Below are 21,530 nucleotides of genomic sequence, written 5' to 3' on the forward strand. Positions count from 1 at the left end.
TTGCCTTCCAAACGTTCGTCACTTAGTAGATCTACCTGCGCAGCACATCGAAATAAGCGAATAAGAGCTTCTTAGACAAACGAGGCACGACAAGCGAGCAACGAAGCAGATCGTTTAAGAATTACAAATTCACGTGTTTCAGAAACTCAAAATCAACATGCAGTAAGTATCGAAAGACAACGTTTATGTGCTACCTGATCACGTGCATCAGAATAGAAGACCAGCGTGCGGTGAGCATCGAGGGAATTATACTTAACGGAAAGTCGAATGGAGAAGATGTGCTCATTCGAAGCATTCCCGTTATTTCCACCGACATGACTTTTGATTTCAAACGACTGCAATTCCCCATTCGACTTGCATTCTCGATGATCATCAATAAGGCGCAAGGTCAATCATTTCTTGTGCGCCTATTGAACCTAAAAGATCCATGCTTTTCACATGGCCAGTTGTATGCTAGATGCTCACGAGTCGCAAAGCCATGAAATTTGTTTTTGCTGAAGACGGAAAAGCAATAATATTGTCTGCCCTAAGGCACTTGAATAATGAAGTAAAAAAATAAAATACATATTATTTATACTTCTCCTTTATATGACTTTCAATTTCAATGAATGTATTCACTGTCGACAAGAAAATAAACATCATTATTTCTATCATTCCGAATGAAACAAGATAGCTATTTCAAATTTCAAACGATGTTTCCAAAATTATTTCTTCTGAGGCAGAAACTCGCCGGGTACTAGCTAGTGATTGATAAAAATATACATCTACCCTGCATTAAGCACACAGATTTAATTGCTTATAATTTTTAAGCATCTTCCTATATATATATATGTGTGTGTGTGTGTGTGTGTGTGTGTGTGTGTGTGTGTGTGTGTGTCCCAGATAATTTGAATTAATCTAAATAACTGAATTGGAAACTGACTATAACAGATATAAACATAAATATGAAGATGATCCATTCAATAAATAATAATTAAATAATAAAAATGAAAATTTTTACATAATAATTTGTAATTTTTACATAATTATTTGTGGTATACAGACATTTCTTTTTTACATGTAATAATTGCCAGAACACAATGTACAATAAACAGAGAAACGCCGTTATATCACAAGAGAACTTTTATACTTCACCTTTAAGAAAAGTGTAGCCATGTGCATTACTTGCTCGTGATTCACACCTAATTTTGAATTAGTTCACATATATTATTCAATTAGATGAAGCCTTCACTACTACAATTTAGATATAACAGAAACAAAAGAAGTCATCTAGTTAAATATCATCAGAATAGTCTGAATCACAAAGGTAAAGAATAGTAGTAAATGTGTTAAAACAACAACACAGAATGTTAAAGACTTTTTACTTCAGAATTAGTAATGTCTTTTTTCTGGAACTTGATTTAAGTAAATGAAATTATAAATGAACAAATACATTACGTAATGAGAAAAATTAACATTTACTTCATATACGGAATTCCCGACATTAAAATTGATAAATCTTTTTTTGAATTTGGATAATCTAGTGTGATTTTTAAAATAATAATAAAAAAAAAATGTTAAATGTTAAAAATATTAAATAAAAATAAAATCTATTAATAAAATAATAATGTTAAAAAAAAGAGTTTTAAAGGCTAAAATGTCATTAAAAATAAAATATAAAATTTTTTACATTTCTACTACATTATAAATATGAAAAATATCATCTCAATAACGTAAACAGATAATATAAAAAATCACAAAAGGTAAATCACAGAAGTTTTAATTAATAAAATAAGAGGTGCAAAATTTTAAATTTAAATAAAACATAAATAAATAAAATTATTGCATACTCAACATTTGCTAATAAATAACTCTACTCTCAAAAGTAAAATATAAATGTGGGTCTTATAAATTCATTTTAAATGCTAAATGAATCGCTTTCATTAAATCATCAATAAATATGTCAGGACATTTCCACCATTTCTCCCCAAGATGTGCCTGTCCGAATTTTCACCAGCAATTTTACACTCAATTTTGTTGTTTTCTCCATTGCATTCTTCACAATTTTAAGAACTTCTTTTAAGTCATTCCTGTTCACTTCATATATCAATTCATCGTGCATCTGCAAAACCAAAAAACCACCTCTGCACAGTCTTTTCAAATGGCTGCCACGAATACCTAAAAATAAAAGATAATTCGTTACAAAATGTAAATTATTGCATTTGAAGAAACTGAAGACTTAATTCAAACTCAAAATTTTATTTAAATAACCTGTATTTATATTTGAATGTTGAATTTAATGGATAATATAATAGTTTTAAGAAAAACACAGTAGAATATCAGAAAATAATGGATAATTATTCCCAACTTCAATGAAGAACAATTTTGCAACATTAAAACTATGACAAACCAGATTTTTGCCACAGATTTTGTCTAGAAGTTACAAGCAAGGGGAAGGGAGACAGGAACTAGCTTTTCTCATTAGAACGCGTTCATTTTATATAAAACTGTGTTCAAACATATCAAGAAGACTGCAAAACGATATCCTCTTTGCAATAAGTTGGATTCAGTTTGGCAGTAATGTAAGTATTGATTGTAAAAACAAAGTTTGGGAGAATGATCACAAAATCTCTTCTCCCTTTTCATGATTTACAGTCCAATTAAAAAAAAAGAACAGAAATAAATCACATTTTAATACTAAATGGAAGGATTATATTTAAAAATTGTATATGCTCCCTCCAAACAAAATGAATTAAAATTAAAGGCAATTTTTCAGTTGAAAAAAAAAAAAAAGATGCTCAAAATAGCTGTTATCCAGCAAAGTAAAAAGAAATTAATTTTTTCCCCCTCAATTTCAACATTAAAATGCAATATTAGAAAATAATTTTAATGAAAAAAAAATGCTAAAAAGAGTAAGAACGAGAGAAAAAAAAAGTCCGTGCAGATTTTTTAAAAAGTACATAAACACATATCACTTTCCAAGCAGATAATAATTTATCATGAAAAAAAAATATATTATTCAAAATAATTTGCCAAATAGTAACCAATAATCTAACCATCTACAAGGATGACTAGAATAGTATTTTAAAAATCCAGAAAACTACTTTTGAATACAGGATTTCAAATCATTCAGAATATTAATGGGACATTTATTCAGCCATATTTTAAAAATTTAATTAGCAAAGAATGAAGCATTTCATTTCACCCTTCAAGAAATATATTGTTACGGATCACCGGCTTCACTTGTAGTCGGTGTATGGTGTGAAAACACAATCAGCAGGCCTCGGTAGAAAACCACAACGATGTTTATTAAATACAAAGACACAGACGACGAATAGAAAAACGACAACCACCGAGACGAACACACAGGACAGCAGACAGTACCCCACAATCAGTAATCGACCACAGCACACGAAGCGGCCAGACAGAATCCAGCAGGAGAGAGGATCCTCAGAGCTTCGCTCGACGGTCTCTCCAAACGGCTGAACTTCTGCACTGTCTCTTCTCGCTTTAGCTGTATCCAGCTGCCGACTCACTACTAAACGACTGGTTATTCCACACACAGCTTGATGCTGCTTTCACAGCAGACAACAGGACTCGACACACAACTCAGCTCAGCAATAGCTTGGACTCCACACAACGCTGGCACTCCGCCGTTGCTTCGCTATCCTCTCGAAGAGTCGATACTTGACTACGACGACTTGCAGCACACACAAGGACACAAGGAAAACATTAGGGAAAGGAGCATCGTCTTAAGTACTATTGAGGAGATGTAGGAGCGGGCGAATCAGGAGTCTTGATCTCGGCCGTGGGCGTGGTCTGTTAGGTGTTCAATTTTCAGCGATGAGAGCGTCTATGATTATAAGTAGTTTTTCTTGCTTGTTTTTAGCTTTTTTACTAAGTCTGATGGCCTTTGGGATATTGGGGAATTCAATCAGAAGTTCACTGATCTCTCTGAGGTCGTTGAGGTGGTTTTTCAGTTCTTTAATGTCGTCTATTTCGCTTGTTAAAGAAGCTTGGGGAGGCTGTGGTCTTCTGGGTTTTGGACTTTGGGAGATGGCTTCTTGGGGGGGGGGGGTAGAATCAATGTTTTGGTGATTTCTTCTGTCGGTAACTTCTGCATAGGATCTTCTGGGATAGTTTTCTGTTTGGATTTGGGCTCTTGGTATTGCAGGACATCCTTTCCAGGCTGCGAGGTGGCCGATCATATTACAGTTGATGCAAATTTCTATTTTTTCTTTTATTTGGCAGTCTCGGGTGGGATGGTTTCCATTACATTTAATGCATCTTGGTTTGATGTGGCAGTTTCTGGCAGAATGGTGGAAGCCGGAGCAGTTGTAGCATATTGTAGCTGTATTTTTGGTTCTGTAAGGTTCTATCTTCACGGACAGGAAACATAAGTGCTTGAGGTTATAAATGTTCTTGTAGTTACCAATTTTTCGGACTTCTACGAGAAATAATGGGAGGAGGGTTTTGGATCGGAAGTTCTTCATTTGGCTGATTCTTTGGATCTGATAGTTGTTAGCTTCAAGTTCGTTTTTAATGTCGTCTGTTATGGTGTTGGTCGGGAGTCCTCTAATAACTATTTTGATCGGTCTTTCTCAGCAGCTTCATTGATGATAAAATCTTGCTTTTTGCTTTGAAGGAGACTAATTATTTCTCGTCTGGTTTCTTCTGTTTTTGGTTGTATTTGGATGTATCCTCTTTGATATTGGTTTTCTGTTTCAGGATTTTTCTCTTTATTTCTTGCAAGATTAGATTGAAGTTCTCTTGAATAACTAGACATGATCGGTGCTATTGTTTTTGGTGGCTTGTCAATTTCTTCTTGTAGGTGGGAGTAGGTGTTTTCCGTACTGATTTTGAAATTTTCCTCGGTACGGGGCTTTTTAGCTGCTTTTTTGGTCGGAACAGTTTGGAAGTCGTCTTGGGTTTTTTTTTTTTGGTTTTTTTTGTTTCTGTGATATTGGTGAAACCATTGTGACATCTGAGATTGGAGTTGGAGGAGAAATGGGATTTTCAGTCGGAATTTGGCGTGTTGAGGATCTGGAGTTTGAAGTTGTTGTTGTGGTGGATCTGTCTGCCCAGTTTTTATTGCTGTCTTGAGTGTCCATGTTTATTTCAGGTGGTGAGATTTCGTGGTGTGTCGTGGATTTAATACCAGCTTCTTCCAGCTTTGTCTTTGGTAATGGTGTTTGACAATCCATGCAGTGTCCGTTTCCAAAGTAGATCAGGGTAGAATGACCACAAGCGGGACAATTCACTTTGCGTCTAAGACGCTCAAAATCCTCAGCAGTGCAATCCTGCAATCCGAATGCGTTTCGTAGTATGTCCATGACATCTCAATAATGAATGGGACTACGACTTGCAGCTTGAGACTGCCGTCCTTTTATAGTTCCCGGGAGGCGGACCGAGAATGTTCTAGGCCAATCAGCGTATCTCAGTTCCTAAAGGAGGGTCGTTAAAATTCTCGCAGTTTCCAGCATTATCTATTTTGCCGCGAAGTCGCCAAATAGTAGCCAAGTTTGTCGACAAGCTCTGGAATCATTGGTTCGGCACCCGAGCAACATCCAATACAGATGATTGTAAATCAGTCTTTCCGGTGATAGAACTAACCGTGCTGGGAAGCAACTTTACAGGCTTGTAATAATATTAAATTCCAAAAAAGAAAATGAGAAAGTACTAGAATTTCAGAAATTGCTGAACAGAAATGGTGGAATGTAGAAAATTTTGATAACCTTTCCAGTTATTCAATAAATTATCCCTAAACTCATTGCCAAATGGCTCTTGAGAAAGATTTTTTAATCAAAAATATTCACCTTCATTTTGCTTAAGATGATGAAACAATATTCACAATCTACATTCACATTTAAGCAATCAGTACAGTATATTAGGAGAAAATATTATCCATATGATTGATCTCTGGAGCATACTCGGAACAAAATTTCAATGAGTCAATACTTCGGTATCTGGAAATTCCAGATTAATAAAGTAAAGCATCAAAAATACAATCCAACCAGAACAAGCTTGAAATAAGAAAATTAGTTCTTTATCAAATCAGTGAGAGTGATTTCTGCAAAATTTTCATTAACAGAAGCATTATCAATCTTCGCATGAAGATAGTGAATGTTTAGCAAGGTCATGATAAGTGCTGCATTTTATTTTCAGAGTTTTGCACATGAGCGTTTTAAAGACTGCAGTACAGGGAAGAAAACCAAGTGTACATTTTGGAGACCTTTTCGTTAATTGATTGAAACCAAAATCTTAAGCAATAAGATCATATATAACATATATGATCTTAAGATATCACATATAAGAACATATTAAATTTCATTTATCATAAGCGTAGCAGTTTCAAGTCATCGCGTTTGCTTCGCATTGCATGCATGCGAATATACAGACTGATAAGCAGTCAAACAATGGGCAGATTTTGGTCAACGTTTGAAACAGAACTACACCAGTTTTTCTTTTATTTTGTTCATCGTCGTTTTTATTTTATTGTTACCGTATTCGTTTGCATACGAACAGAGAAAAACTTTTGATTGAATTCCTTTAAATATTTGATAGAAATTTACAAGTTTGGAGTAGAGTTTATCTTAAAGCGTTTTTGAATCGTACTCACAGACAAACAAACATAGTTTCAAAATACTGTTTCTTAAATTCAGGGATGCCTGAAATGAGACGAATAACTGCACACGAATTTTCTAACGATAATAATATTTTGTAAACGAGAAAGTAAAAAAATATATTAAAAAAAACTTTAATTTACAAAATCAAAAGACTATTTTTAAAAATTTAGATCAGAAACAGGGAGTTCCTTTTTATGTTCTTACCGGGATTTTGAATGGAAGAATAAGGCGTCGATGTTTCAGGAAACGCAGCCAGAAGATCGTTCTCTATCTTTATCATTGCTGCCTTGATCAAGTCTGCAGCCGATCCCTGGATTGTCGTATTGATCGCCTGACGCTCTGCTTGGGCCCTCTCCGACCTCTTCTTGCTTTTGATGAGAGGCAGATAGCGACGGCGATGCATGAGAGTAGAAACATAGCCATGAGTGGAACACCCGTCTATAACCGACTGAAAGTATGCGGTTAAGCCTATAAAAAGTAACACCCGTGAATCATCTTTCAATAAATAACATATATGTATAGGAAAAAGGTACTCTAAAATCCTTACTGGGGTAAGAATTCTTGAATGTTTCCATAAACTTAGAGGCATTTTCCTCTGTTGTGTTGAGTTGCTGGGATAAAGTGTGGACTGATATTCCATATATCATACCATAACAAATCTGCAATGATAAAAATTAAATAAAAATACTGTTACAAGCAAAAAAAACCTAGATTGAAAAAATTTAGATAAATTATAAGTACAGCCTATGCTGTAAAAAGAGAAAAAATGAATTTACTTTTAGATCTGCTGTGAAACAGAAAAATGTTTTTGCATTATTGGAAAACCAAATAGCCTTAAAGAATTTTATAATTATGTTATAATAACTACATTTTTCATCCATCATGCTTGTTAAAAGCTAATGCTTCAACAACAATCTTTTTTTCATTTTGAAGGTGCGTGTTAACTGTTGATCTGTGCAATATTTTTCGCCTACAAAGTATGCAGAGACTCATCTGCTATAATAGGGGGTGGGGAAGACATCAAAATTTTGATGAATTTCTATGTAAAGACCTCTCACAGTTGGGCAAATAGGTTTTGTGACAATGTCTGCTTGGAAATTTGAATAGGATAACTGATAAACATAATGATCTAGAGGTATGAAATTTGGTATGTGGTCTTTCAATTAAAATTTCAGATTTTCCTCCAATTTTGCACAGAATTGGTTAAATGTGCCTGGAGGGCCGTCCATGTACATGATAATGTAATGATACAAAAATGCAAATAGCCAGACAGATGAAATCGGGCATACGGATTCATCCGGGATTTGCATCAAATTTCCGCCAAACCAGCGACCTTCTGTACATCCGAGAGTATGTGGATACGCTCACTTTTATTTAGACCAGGAAATCTCAGATTTTTAAACATTGTAATTCACTTTTTAGAATCCGAACCTTCTGTGACCCACTTCAGCCTGGGAGAAATGAATTTTTCAAAGACAGCACACATATCCCTCCCAGAAAAAATCCATCATATATATATATATATATATAAAAATATTACGAAAAAACACAAACAAAAATTATAACAGGCCACTTTGAAATGAATACATGTGCAACTTGAATGGAACATCCGTAGTAAAAAGGAGTTTCTTATTAGGTGGATGGGATCTGGCTTGAAAATATAATAACTTTAACCCTTTCGATTCGACTTTTGCGGGGTTACAATTTTAAATTTTATATAAAAATGGTTTTTACTACGCTAGCTCATGTAAAAGCAGAATTTATCTATCCAATAAAAATGAAGTCTGATCTTCGGAGCGCATGTGCTCATTGAGGTCGAAAGGATTAAAGAGAAACCACAGATTGGAGCAACAGGCGATGCGACAGATGCATCGTGCGCCAAAAATCTAGTTCTTTATAAATGCCACCCGCAAGCAGAAGAGATTCTTTTCGCCATTAGCCTGTTTCGCGAATCGCTTGTTTACGTATTCTCTATTTTTTATCATATTGCTATTATGTACCTTGATGGAGATTTTTTTTTAGCGCACATTACATTTCTTTTGAAAAGATGCATTTATATTCAAGGCATAAATAATTTTTTCAATAACATATCCCGTTGATGCTTTGCTTCTCTTTTTAATAAATTTTGAAATTGTGAATCAACAGTTTTATCTTTTCGCGATCGTTCTAAGAAATCGGACCAAAGAGGAGCAACTGATAGAACCCGTATAACCTCATATACGCACAAGAATTGATCTGAAAGGCAGGTGAATAAAGAAAGATGCAACGGTGGATATTGACAGTACATGTTAGCGATTATTCACAATGGGGTGGGGGTGGGGAATGTGGAGAAATGCTGATTGGAACGGAAGCAGAAGGGCGTGGAAGGCTGAACGAGAACCTAATCAGTCATCAGAAATGATCCAAATGCAGGTTGCTGACAAAAGAAATTGTATACTCTACGTATCTCTTGTTAAGTCACATCAAGTGGCTTATCAATTTGATACTTTTATACAGATCTTTCAATTGCCGTTTTCATTTCATCTATCATGACTAGGTTTTAATAACAAAATTACATTTCAAGTGTTCTCATAAAAAGTAATAAACCAAAAATGAGTTCCAAAAACTTTTGTAGGAAGCCAAAATTCGTGTTTTTTAATCCCGTCAGATTTTATCAAAACAGGTTTTCAATGAATTCATAACTCAAACTAACATGTGAATGATAATTCTTATATAAATGACATTTTATTCAAAATACACATATATTTTAGAAGCTTTGCATATTTTTTAAGAAATGTTTTCACACAAGAAAGTGCGAGTTTACATACATACAATTTTACAAAAATAATTTATGAATAAACAAAATAATAATTTTTTTTTGATAAATTAGAAATTAAAATAAAAAAAAGTTACAAGCTATTACTTTTTTGGTTTGTTGCCTTAGCTCACTAGAAACCGATTCTACTGGAATGTTCTTCCAGTTTGCTGCAATTGTTTTGAATACGTCAGTGCCAGAATTCAATGACTTGATCAATTTCTTATCACCAGAAAGATGTGCTAGAATTCGAAGTTCTAGCTGTGAGTAATCAACAGACAGCAAAACGTTACCTGCCAGAAAAAAAAATGCAGTGGAACATACAGAATATCTAGTCTAAACATAATCATTACCATATCAACATACGAAGTCCAACAAATAACTTATTTTTAAATTGTCAGAAACAAAATATGTACAAACAAGCCTCGATTAACAAGTACCTTGTATAATGAGCAAAATAAAACGAAAAAAAAAAGTGAAGCAGTTAACGAGCGATGTTTCGTAGAACGAGTGGCGAGGAAATTCCGTGATGTCACATGATGAGGGCTTGTTGAAGAAGAAGAAACGTCTTTCCCCCCGCCCTTTATTTATATGGAAAGACGTTTTGGCGAATAGCGTTGTCGAACGCGACTTTAAAGAATTTAAGTAAGTGTTAATTAATGAGATTTTGCTATGAGGCCAAAATTATAAAGTTAGAGGTGGGTAGCCACGCTATCGATGAGCTGGTGGTAGAACATAGCCAAATTATCGAATATGGAACTGCATTCTGTGTCACAACAAAATATTGTGAAGGAGATGTCAGAAGAGGAAGAAGTAATAGATGGAACAGCGCAGCAACCATCCAGTGCGGAGGCGGTGCTAGCAGGGGTGCGATTGCCCCCCGTCGGCGAGGGATTGAGAGTTTCGTCAGCGAAAATCTTCATCACTTCAAGATACTGAGTAGATATAATTTAAAATTTACCTTAAAGTTAATAAGTTGTAAATAATCCAAATATTCAAGTAACGGTTAAAGCGCTTTGACTATATTTGGCAAAATAAACGATAGGGTGGCAGAAAAAATGCCGAAATGCCGAATTTTGTTGCCAACCAATTTTTGATTTGCCGACTATGAACGCAATGCGATGGATGACGAAGAAATTATATCGGCAGATTTTTAGGCCTTTGATTGAAATATCGTTTGCCAAGCTTGTAATGTGCATTCATTTGGCAGTAAATCCGACAAAGTAAATAAGATATCGTATTCCGCCGACAATTTCTGGAAGGCCGTCTGTGAGCTAAATGCGACGGAAGCCCGTAGATTTTTAGGCATCTGATTCAAATATCGTTCATTCAGTTTATAATTTCTACTATGTTTTGCAATGTAACCTATAAGATAACAGATGAATAAGATATTGCATTTTGCCAAACATTTTTGATCGGTCGACTAAGAACTCATTCTAAGGATACCGAAGATGTTAAGTTCGCAGATTTTCAGACTTCTGATTTAAATGTCGTTCATTCAGCTTATAATTTGCGCTATATTTAGCAGAATAATCAATAAGTTGACAAATGAATAAGATGTCGCATTTTTGCCAACTAATCTTTGTCTTTCGGCTAAGGTGTTCTCACAATTTATGAGGGAAAAAATTATTTTTATTGAGTATTTCGATTACCTGCAGGTGGAGTTATTAGAGAAATATACGTGTATAGGACGATAGGTCCCCCCCCAATTCAGAATTTAGTGCACAATAGTTCTAAAATGAATCGTCATTTTTTCATCCAATTGTTACATTCTCGGTAACAAATTGGAAAATTTATTTTATTTATTTCACTGGAATAATTTTCCGACTAAAATCTAGTGAATGGTTAAACGAAATTTAATAAAATGCTCTTTTCTCTGGACGCTCTTCTGCAATATGCATGCTAAGAAGAGTTACTTTGCTGTAGACAAATGATGCGAATTCCTTATAAATCACAAAGTAAATTGTATAACTATGAATGAAATTTATTTAACATTCAAATATCTGATTTTTTTTTTTTTTTTGCAATCTCATTTATAGGGTGCAATTATTATACTATAGAATTATTACCGACTTCAATTGACGACAAAAAAAAATAATAAATACACTTTTCAGCTACACTAAAAGAGCTTATCCAAGTATGCACTAAATTTATTAAATAAATTACTACTTAAATCTTCAGATTCTGCATTCAGTATTATAACCATGTTATCGGAAAACGCATTTTTTTAAAAAAAATTTCCTTCAATGACTCTTCGCGGCAAAATCTATATCATTTCAGGAGCTTCTAAATTTTTAATAGACTTTGGATAAAGATATCTTGATGAAATGATGATTGAAATAGTTATTAATAGAATATTCATATATTACACATCAACCCAATCCCATAGAAATTTGCTTAACTTCCTTATTAGATGGCACATCTTATTTGGGACAATTTGGAAGTTCACATTCAAGATCTAATTGTTTTTTTTAATAAAATGCATTGATTCTTACTTTCTCGTATGCGTAGTATGACGAATTTGTTTTAACGAATCTCCACGTTTTAGATCTCCCTAAGTTCGAAAAACACATTTTTAGAATATATCCGTGTATCTGTTTGTAACAAAGATAACTGAAAAACACTTTGAGATAGATAGTGGAAATTTGCTGAGAGGAAGTCACTCTGTTCGAATATAAGTTAACGCGATAATTACAAAATAAGGAGAGCTAGATCGGTACATTCGGCACACAAATTTAACATCTATAATATACATTCCTGTCAAATTTTGAGCCAAATCGACACGGATTGACTGTCTATCGGTCTGTACTTTCAGAAACATGCAAGTTCGGGAATTCAATTGACTTAAATATATCAAATTTGCTATGTGATTTTGATACTACAAGTGCAGATTTGTTTCAAATTTTTATTTCAGTCGGTTGAGAAAAACGTGTCTAAAACACAAATTCGATTTTTGGATACTATTAACGCATGCCAGAGATTAAATGCCGAATAATTCGCCAAGGATGCCACAGAAGATTCAGTAAAAATGCTAAATTCACGCCAAAGGTTAATATTTTGTGACTATTATACGCGAATGCCATGTAAGGCGTTCTCTGGCATGACAAGTTTATTAGAGAAAGTTTTGGGGCGATCGCTCGCGGTGGTTTTAATCTTAAATATGCATTGAAAAATAAATAAATGGGGAACCTAATGTTTAAGTAGTCCATTTTTCACAAGTGCCTTTTTCATTTCTAAAATAATATAGTAAGTTTGAAATTATATTTACAAAATATTTTCTCCGAACTTCTTAAGAAACAACATATATATATCTTTACAGCATTCTATATTTTTCGTAACCGAACTATAACAAACTTTTGCTGTGCAGGCGCGCTTATTCTTAAAGATATGCATCCGAATTCCTGCTCGTTGTTGCAATTCCTATAAAAATTATTTTAGGTAGGGTCTACTCTAAAAAAAAATCGATTTTTGGCGAAAATATCGAATATTTTAAAAATTTATTACTATGGATTTCTAAAAACTTTCTTTTGTAAAACCTTTTGAATTTAGTTTCTACAATCATTTTATATAACTTTCATGGTAAGAGTATACATTTGTTCACTGAATATGATACGTCGTTCTGGCACAATCTGCGTTTCTATCTATAGACTACAATCTAGAATGAATTATATATTTTTTCTTCCAAAATTAGATCCTAGAGCCAGTAAAACTCAAGAGTTTCATAAAAAAAAGAAAAAGATTCAAATATTGATAATCTTTTGATGGTCAATAAAAGAAACTGAGAATATTTTTTTACAAATGTATTTGTAAATTTTTAACAATGAAAGAAAGGACCCGTATCTGAATTAAAAAAAAAAGAAGCTAAATAGTACTTCATTTCTTTTCATTAAATATAAAAATTAATTATTATGAGTTATTTTGAAACCAAATTAGAGAAATTGTGCTTGTCTCTATTTGTATTCATCTAGCCCCCTCGTCGGCAAACATCTGCCGCAGCCCCTGTCCCAGTGAAATAAGGGTGATGCTCGAAAACAGGGGAAATGACTGCATCGTAGATTGAGCAGCAACCTGATATGGCATATACGTGCTACAAATTCATTTTACAATAACGCTGTGTCGTTTTTGTCAGATTTTGAATCGTAGCTAAAAAGCCATATTACTCGTTAGATTTTTTCTTGTAAAAAAACACAGCCATAGATTATAAATAATAAATCGCATTATAATTTTGAGAGGTTTTCCCCCCTTTCCCCTTATCAAAACGGAACACGCGGTTCTGTTTTCCATGGATTCCTATGGGAAAAAATTGTTTCGTTCAACGAGCGTCTCGCATCACGTGTGAGATTCGGGATCGAGTTATTATGTTCGTTCCACCATACTTCTCATTGAAAAGATGTTTTAAATTAAGTAGTGAATTAAAATGATGTTCTTTGAGTCGATGTACATACAGGTGAAAAAAAATTGATATTCAAATTTTTATGTAGTCTGTCATACTTGATACAATACTACCGACAAGCATTTTTAAAGAAATCCACTGATTTGGAACCAAAACTAGCTGAGTTATGAAGCTCTGAATACTTGCATTTCACATATGCATGTTAGCATACATCCAGAATATCTTTCTAAAGATGGTTATGACTGTTTAAAAATTTCGAATTCGTAACTCTAATTCTGAATACAATTATTGACAAACACAAACATAAAATACCCTCCTTTATGTCATTTAGAACATGGAAGTTTAGGTCGTTGGGAGATTAGATATTGAGAGTGGGCACCCCGTATGAAGTCAAATACAGGGCGACTATGACAAAACTATCCCAATATCTGAGCTGCTAGTTATCATAACTATTCTACGATTCGCAAGATTTGCGCTCTGTTCTCCACATTTTCCCTTATTGGTTCCAGCAAGTGAATGATAATTAACAACGACTCAATTGTGCTCAGAATTCCTCATCAGGCATGACAATGATAACAGCTGGTTTCTATATATTTTGTTGAGGGGCTAGATCCGTTTTTCATTGAATGGCAACATTCATTCGACGAACTGCGTACATTATGCTGAATTCCATCACACAGAAGAAACGGTATCTGTGTGGTGTTGTATAACCGAAATTTTCATAATTGTATTTAATTTATTTTTTTGTAGAGGTTACTGTCGAAAGTCTACAAAGGGTACAGCAACGAGTGCTCCCTATCTAAAAACGTTGCGTTATTGCATAATTCTCGAATGGTAGCAACGAAATACACTATTCGATGTCGTGTGGATACAAGGTGGAGTCTTCTCTCAAACGTTTTAGTTTCTTCAAGCAAACAAACTTCTCTTAAGATGATCTCCCGCCATTTTACTTTCCGTGGGTGGCAAGGTCTCCTCCCTCTCACTCTCACATTAATCGCTTTTAACTGCATGGATATCTGAAATTCAAAGGGCATGCATTTAATCTATAAACTGGCATCTGATTCATCATCCGTTACATGTCAGCCTTCAGACGTCAGGTTTAGCAGACACGTGCTGCAGTGCTATCCACCTCTACCGCATACAAATACTTCACTGTGCGCGAAGGAGGTCACGCGGAAAAATTGTGAAACAAAATAAAATGTATTGCTTTCTGTTGCTTCTGTTTCCTTCTTGATTTTTTTCACTTTGCTGCTTAGTCTGTCTAGAGCTGAAGATTTTCGTGCTACAGGGTCATTCAAACGGTATTTAGAGTTTTTCATTATGGAGACCATATTCCAATAAAAAAAAAGTGTTGCCATTTTAAAGTTTGCGAATTCTATGACTATAACGATAATTATTAGAGATTAACCATTACTTTCCCTATGATTCTTGAACACTTACCTCAAAATATTTTAAAACAAAATTTCATTCAATTTATTAACGGCTCCATAGTAAAAAGCACATAAAATAGTTTTTTTTTTTTATGTAATCGCCTTGTATTATGCTGACTTAATATTAGCCATAATATACAGAATTTGAAAAAGAAGAAAAAAAAAAAAAAACGTCATATGTCTATAGAAATAACCTCTTTGTCTTCAGTGTTTCTTTTTCATTTTTAGTTGCCATACAAAACTTGCCGTTATTCAATTTCAAACAAAATATATGATTCTACAAAAAGCCATTGCATCATTCTTCAACAAAACACAAAATATAAGCCAACTACAAAGAATGAAAATATTAAAGAATTTACTTGATAATGCAGTCACAGCTTTATGAGTTGTTTCTAATATAAGAGATTCTTATATGTTTTATAGAAATGACGCAGGCTTGGAATAACAACAACAAAAAACTGAACTTCGTAAAAGAATGAATAGTGCCAAACATAAACATTGAGAAGTAATATAAGTATGATCAACTGAGCAATTAAATAAATAAACGTTTTTACAAAAAATTCTTGATATTAAAAATTATTACAAAACCTGAAATCCATATTTATATGGAGATATGTCCTGCCTGGATTTAATGCTTATTTGAATGCTGGAAGAGTTTACCTGTGATAAAAAGTACTAAGGAAATCAACTTATGGAATAATTTAAAGCAATAACTCTGTCGCTGTGTTAACTTAAAAAAGTAATATAACACAAAAAATAAGTCCTTCAAAGATAGAGCTTCTACTTATTAAAAATCATTACTTCTTTTTGTATAATTTTAGCAATTGAGAGAATTTTTGGAATGGGTGCTAAAATAAAACAAAGACGGCACTTGAATTTTGGTATACTATAATTATCATTCAGAACAATAACCTCCTGCTAGAATATCATTATAAGCTTCATTTTCCGTCGTTGCCATTTCTTTGCTTTTTAAAAATAGAAATTTCAATAAAATTTAAGAGAAATTTCCATAACCATTCTGGTTTTTAAAAATTTTTATTTGAAAATTATGTCACATTTCCTTAATTTTAATTTAGAACAGTAATAAAACAGCAGCATGAATTAAGAGCATAACTTCTTGTACCCATAACTACTGTTTCTTCGTATTTTTTAAAAACTGAGTAGTTAACCTTAAACAGCAATCGAGTGATAAATTTAATTTCTCATATGAAGACTACTGGAATGGAATGAAATAAACAAGAGAGACTATTTGCACTCAGCAAAGTGTATTTATTCGCTTGCCATAAAAACTTTTATTAATCTACAATAATCCCTTTTAATGCTATTTAATATTAGCAGGATAGCTCAAATAGATTGTAGTTCAAAAGAATAATAACAAAAAAGATCACAAACATTTAGCATTATAAAGTAAAAAATAAAATCAGATAAAAACCTGTGCTGGGGATAAATAAGTTTCTCAGACTAACTCCAAACTGTGACATGACCTCATGAGTGCATTGGTCCTCATCCTCATCCTGCAGAGTGCAGTCTACACTGAAATCCCTCGGGATGAACTGCAGGTTCGGACTGTGGACATTGACTCGGCCGGTCAAAGTATAAACATAGCAAGTGGCATACAAACGATCCATGTCGAAAAAGGAATCTTTTCTATTTTTCCTCAACAATGGCAACAGTGCCTACGTAGGATGAAAAAAAAAAACGATCCATTGTAAAATGAAGCTTTCACAAATGTTTGTAAAATAAAGAAAATTACGAATTTATGAAAATGATCGGCGCCAGTTTCTGATGCTCAATCGCCGTTAAAATAAGTAAAAGTAGATGATTTTACATTTGTTATACGCAGTTTTCTATTGGAAAATACCTATTACAAAAAGCGAGAGGGGGAACTATAGATCTTAAGGAATCAACAACTATTTAAAAATAATATTAAGTCTTTTTTTTTTTTTTTTTTTTTTACTTTAAGTCTTTGAATAATATTAAACAGTAATAAAGCTCTATATGAAGAAGATGTGTTTATGTTTAAGTGTTTACAGGCCAGACCATTTGATCTAGAACTATTAAAATGTGCACTTTTGATGATGAAATGGTAATTTGAAAATTTTAATTACTAAAAATAAGCGAAATTTTGGTGTTTATCCGAGATAACTTCCGAAAATATTATAATACAAAAATAATTTTTACACCATCTTAAAATTCAAAAAAAATGATCATTTGAATGATATCAGTTTTCTAACATATGAATTAAGTTTCTATTTTCAACCAGTTAAAAACACGTTTTAAGTATATTTTCTGATAATATACTTCACACAAAATAAAATTTAAATTGCACGAGCACATTACGCTTGCAGAGGGGTGACGGAATTAGCTTTATTAATGTGTGACCTTCATGCTACATCAAAACAAATTAAAAGATAAAGTTAATTCCTACTGCAACTTAGCCAAGAAAAGTGTAATTTTCAGAACGTGTCTGTAAGTAAGGAAAAGCATGCACTCAAAGGATATCCACTCTAGTTGTGTCCCAACAACAAATTTCTAACCAGTTAGTGTTAGGCATATACATTCTTTTTGTGAAACTTTCTTTTGCATTTGTGTATTACATTGTTCCCATTATATTACAAATCCTTTATGTACTCATGCTGAAATAAATTTTCTGTTTGCAGGCCTACTATTGTTTCAAAAAAAAATACAGAAATATAAAATATAGAATGCTTGAAAGTATTAACTTTAGTTCACTCATTATCCTTTGTTATATGAAAGCATTTTCATGTTTTATCGCAAGTTCCGAGATACCTTGTGTTTGCTGCAAGAGAAGGAAGTCTCCAGGGTGAACGTTTATTCAATCTCTTTTTTGCTGTGACATTGTCAGTTTCATCAGAGTGATACTACAATTTCATCAATCAGTACTATTATGAATTTTGAGATATATCCTTAGTAGTGTGGCTTCTTTACCTTGGGAATTTCGATGTGCAGAATAACTTTTGCTGTAGTATTTTTTTCTAATTACATAATGATATAACAATGATAACTTTATTAATAACAGTTACCTTAGTGGTAGCGAACGACAATCTTCTCCAGTCTAAAATGGCTTTAGGAAGAGGATGCAAGTGCAAAATTTTTTCTAAGCATTCTTTGTTTGTTTTCAGCTCAGGGGGAAGTCGTCTGTTGTGATTCGGAGTTCCAACAGAAAGCAGTCGGCGAGTTGATGGGCTGCCAGGAGTTATGCCTGGATTCAATTTCAGCTCTTTGTATAAAATCTTAGCAAAATAATTAAATAAATAAAAGGGAGGGTCTTTTATAAGATTCTATGCAGATAAATAAAAAAAAATCACAGATCACAATTATTTAATCCACATAAGTAAAATCCCAATGATTTAATCCATATAAATAAATGCAGAGGATAATAATGTAAAGATATGAGGTTTAAAGTGATTTTTTTTAAATAAATACTTTAACATATGTTTGTGATAAAGACTGTATTAAATTAACTGAAAAGAAAACATGTTTGACAAATTATGTTTAAGTTACTATCATTCAGTAAAAAATGCCAAAATAATAGAAGCTAAAAAAAAAAAAAATGATACAAAATATTGAAGAAAGCAATTTTTAGTGTCAAAAGAGAAAAGCATAAAACATAGAGGAATCTTGCAATTTCTATAAAAAGAAAGGAAAATCACTTTTATAAATCTAACATGAATAAAATAAATATAGAATGAGATTTAATATCATTCGAAAGAATACCATCCAGTGGCTATTAACGCCTACTAAATTCAGATAATTAATAACATATTTTTTCCATTTCGAAATATTCAATTTATTTAACTCACAATCATTGATAAAGCTTAAGGTAGTGAATCAGTTCAAATTATTCATCCAAGAAGATACAAAAGGATAACCAATGGAAGTCTCTCCAAAATTTTCCCACACACTCTCTAATAAGTCCCAATAAAATTATGAACCATGGATAAGACTGCAAATGCCTAACATGGCAATGGCAAAATATTGATCTTTAGCTTGTACCTAACATTTTTAGTGAATTTATAGTATGATCTTTGGTTATTTTTTGTGTAGCAACTAATCTCTAGCATTTAGCACTACATACCGAAAAATAGAATTTGTGCTTTAGACGGAAAATCACCTACCAAATTTCACATAATCAAGTCATTGTAATTTTGAATTTTATGCTTATAAAATTAAAGACTGAGTGAAAGTCATCCTTTTGACGGATTTGATAAAAAAATCTACACTTTAAATGTAGAATCTGTGAACAAACTTTATCCATGCAGCTCTCTTCATTTTGTAGTTATCATGTTAATTTATTTTCGGGAAATCTGGCTATATAGATTTTGCTCAAAATTTGGCAAACAATCAACAAATTTTGTGTAAAAACCACATACCAAAATCCATTAATATAGCTCAGTCTTTTTGAGTTATTTTTGTTATACTCCAATTTGTTACCAATTCAATAATGAGAAAAATTGCTTTGATATTTTGCAGAACTGTTAACAAGAAATTACATACTCTTGAAACTTCCTTTGAAGATAAAATGTTGAAACGTCTCCCAGCCATTTCATATGCTTTCTCTAAAATGTCTTGTTGCTTCTTTTGTAATTCTTTCTGATATTTAACTGCAAGAGTTGTATTAAATCCCAAACCATTTTGTTCCATTTTAGCAAATGCAATAATTGAAGGCATTTCTATATCTGAAAATAAAGTATACCATCAATTCAAAAAAATTCAGAAGGACAATACTTTCTAATTCTTTACAGTGGCTAGCGAATCTAGAATTATCGAAATGTGTGTTGATGGATATAAAAGTTACAAATTATAAATTTTCGGGAAAAATAAATATCTGGAGAGATAATACTTTGCCATTAAAAGTCTTTGTTACAAGAACATTTACACTCTTAATTGGACTCTTACACAATAAAACCAAATCAGCAAAACACTGAAGGTGAGTGTCAATCTTTTAAATTAGAAATGCATTTAAAGTTTATTGTTTAAAAAATTATAGGCTGTTTTTTAATTATGTGAAATAAAATGAATACAATGGAGCCTCGCTTAGCAGTATAATTCATTTTATTCCTAATGCAAAACACTCTTAAACGCTGGCCGCACCATATATATATTTTCATAAAGTACAAAATGTACACCAAACCCAAAGCACTACTTTTAGGATTTTTTCTTCAAATTTTTCTACAGATCAGCATAGTTTAGTTTATGTTGCAGTTGACTGATGCTCAAAAAGTTTTGCACGCTTTGAGCATTTCCAATTAGATAAATGAGTTATTTATTTATTATTATTATTTTTTTTTTTTTGCCATTTAGTTAAAAACTAATTTTAAATTAAAAAATTTCTACATACAAGATACAAACACCAACTGTCTTGTAGGTTACATACAAAATATTTTGTCATAACATTTGTTACTTAAAATTACTTAAATAGATATGAAACTAAAACCAATTTATATATAAGTAACCAATCTAAAGTAAGAAATATTTTGAAAACGAAATAGATTCGGAATTGAAACTAAAAATTATTTCTTATTCAAACTAAAACCAAAAAAGGAACAACTTCATAGTATTTAGAGTGCGCAAATGCAGCTACTTCTAAAACACAGATGAATTGACTCAAAAGTAATAAAATCAAATTAATAGTAAAATCAAATTAAACCAAATTAAAAAAAGAATCCGGCCTGAAGACTTTTTCAAGGGTCACCCTCAGGCAGGGATTAAAAAAAAAAAAAGAAAAAAAAAAATTTTTTTTTCTGTGAAGGAATGCAGACTAGACAGTCTTATAATGATTCCTCATGACCCGAAAATCCCCTGAAATTAGTCCCAAGAGATATACCATTTTAACAGAAAGGAAAATACAAAACAACAAATTAGAAGAATATATCCCCTAATAAGTAAAAATACAAAAACAAAAATAACAAAAATACCATATAATAACACTCAAACCAGTAATGAAACAAAAAGGAAAGAACCTATCAGCAGCAGGCAAAGAAATTTTAAGCTTAAATGTAGGAAAATATTAGTTAAAGCACTTGAGAAAGCTGTTCCCAATGGAATGCCCTTAACTTGTTTATAAAAATTAATTCCATTAAAAACGTAGTTTACAGTAATATTAAAATTACATAATTCTAGCCAGTTATTTTTAGGAATAACATATTTATTTATTTATTTTTATTTTATTAATTTTTCATGAGGTAGATTGTCGTATAATTTTTCGAAACCATAAGTATTAATTTTATTAATGTTGTTATCTTTAAGAAAATACAGTACTTCTTTGTTACTAGAAATTATGGAAT

At 32.4% G+C, this 21,530-nt stretch overlaps 1 protein-coding gene across 1 annotated transcript in view; it reads right to left on the reverse strand.

Annotated features, from left to right (window-relative positions):
* Positions 1-1,792: 1,792 nt before the first annotated feature.
* The window catches only part of LOC129984845 (DNA polymerase theta-like), a 64,874-nt gene continuing 45,136 nt past the window's right edge, over positions 1,793-21,530 (reverse strand). Inside the window, exons 20-26 of the mRNA XM_056094810.1 lie at positions 19,741-19,922; positions 18,267-18,476; positions 16,655-16,898; positions 9,508-9,692; positions 7,153-7,264; positions 6,810-7,073; positions 1,793-2,157 (exon numbers count right to left, since the gene is read on the reverse strand). Of these exons, the coding sequence (XP_055950785.1) occupies positions 1,943-2,157; positions 6,810-7,073; positions 7,153-7,264; positions 9,508-9,692; positions 16,655-16,898; positions 18,267-18,476; positions 19,741-19,922 (1,412 nt within the window). The 3' untranslated portion in view covers positions 1,793-1,942. The remainder of the gene's footprint in view (positions 2,158-6,809; positions 7,074-7,152; positions 7,265-9,507; positions 9,693-16,654; positions 16,899-18,266; positions 18,477-19,740; positions 19,923-21,530) is intronic.

Source organism: Argiope bruennichi, chromosome 9 (assembly GCF_947563725.1).
Source record: "Argiope bruennichi chromosome 9, qqArgBrue1.1, whole genome shotgun sequence".
NCBI classification, from domain to species: domain Eukaryota; kingdom Metazoa; phylum Arthropoda; class Arachnida; order Araneae; family Araneidae; genus Argiope; species Argiope bruennichi.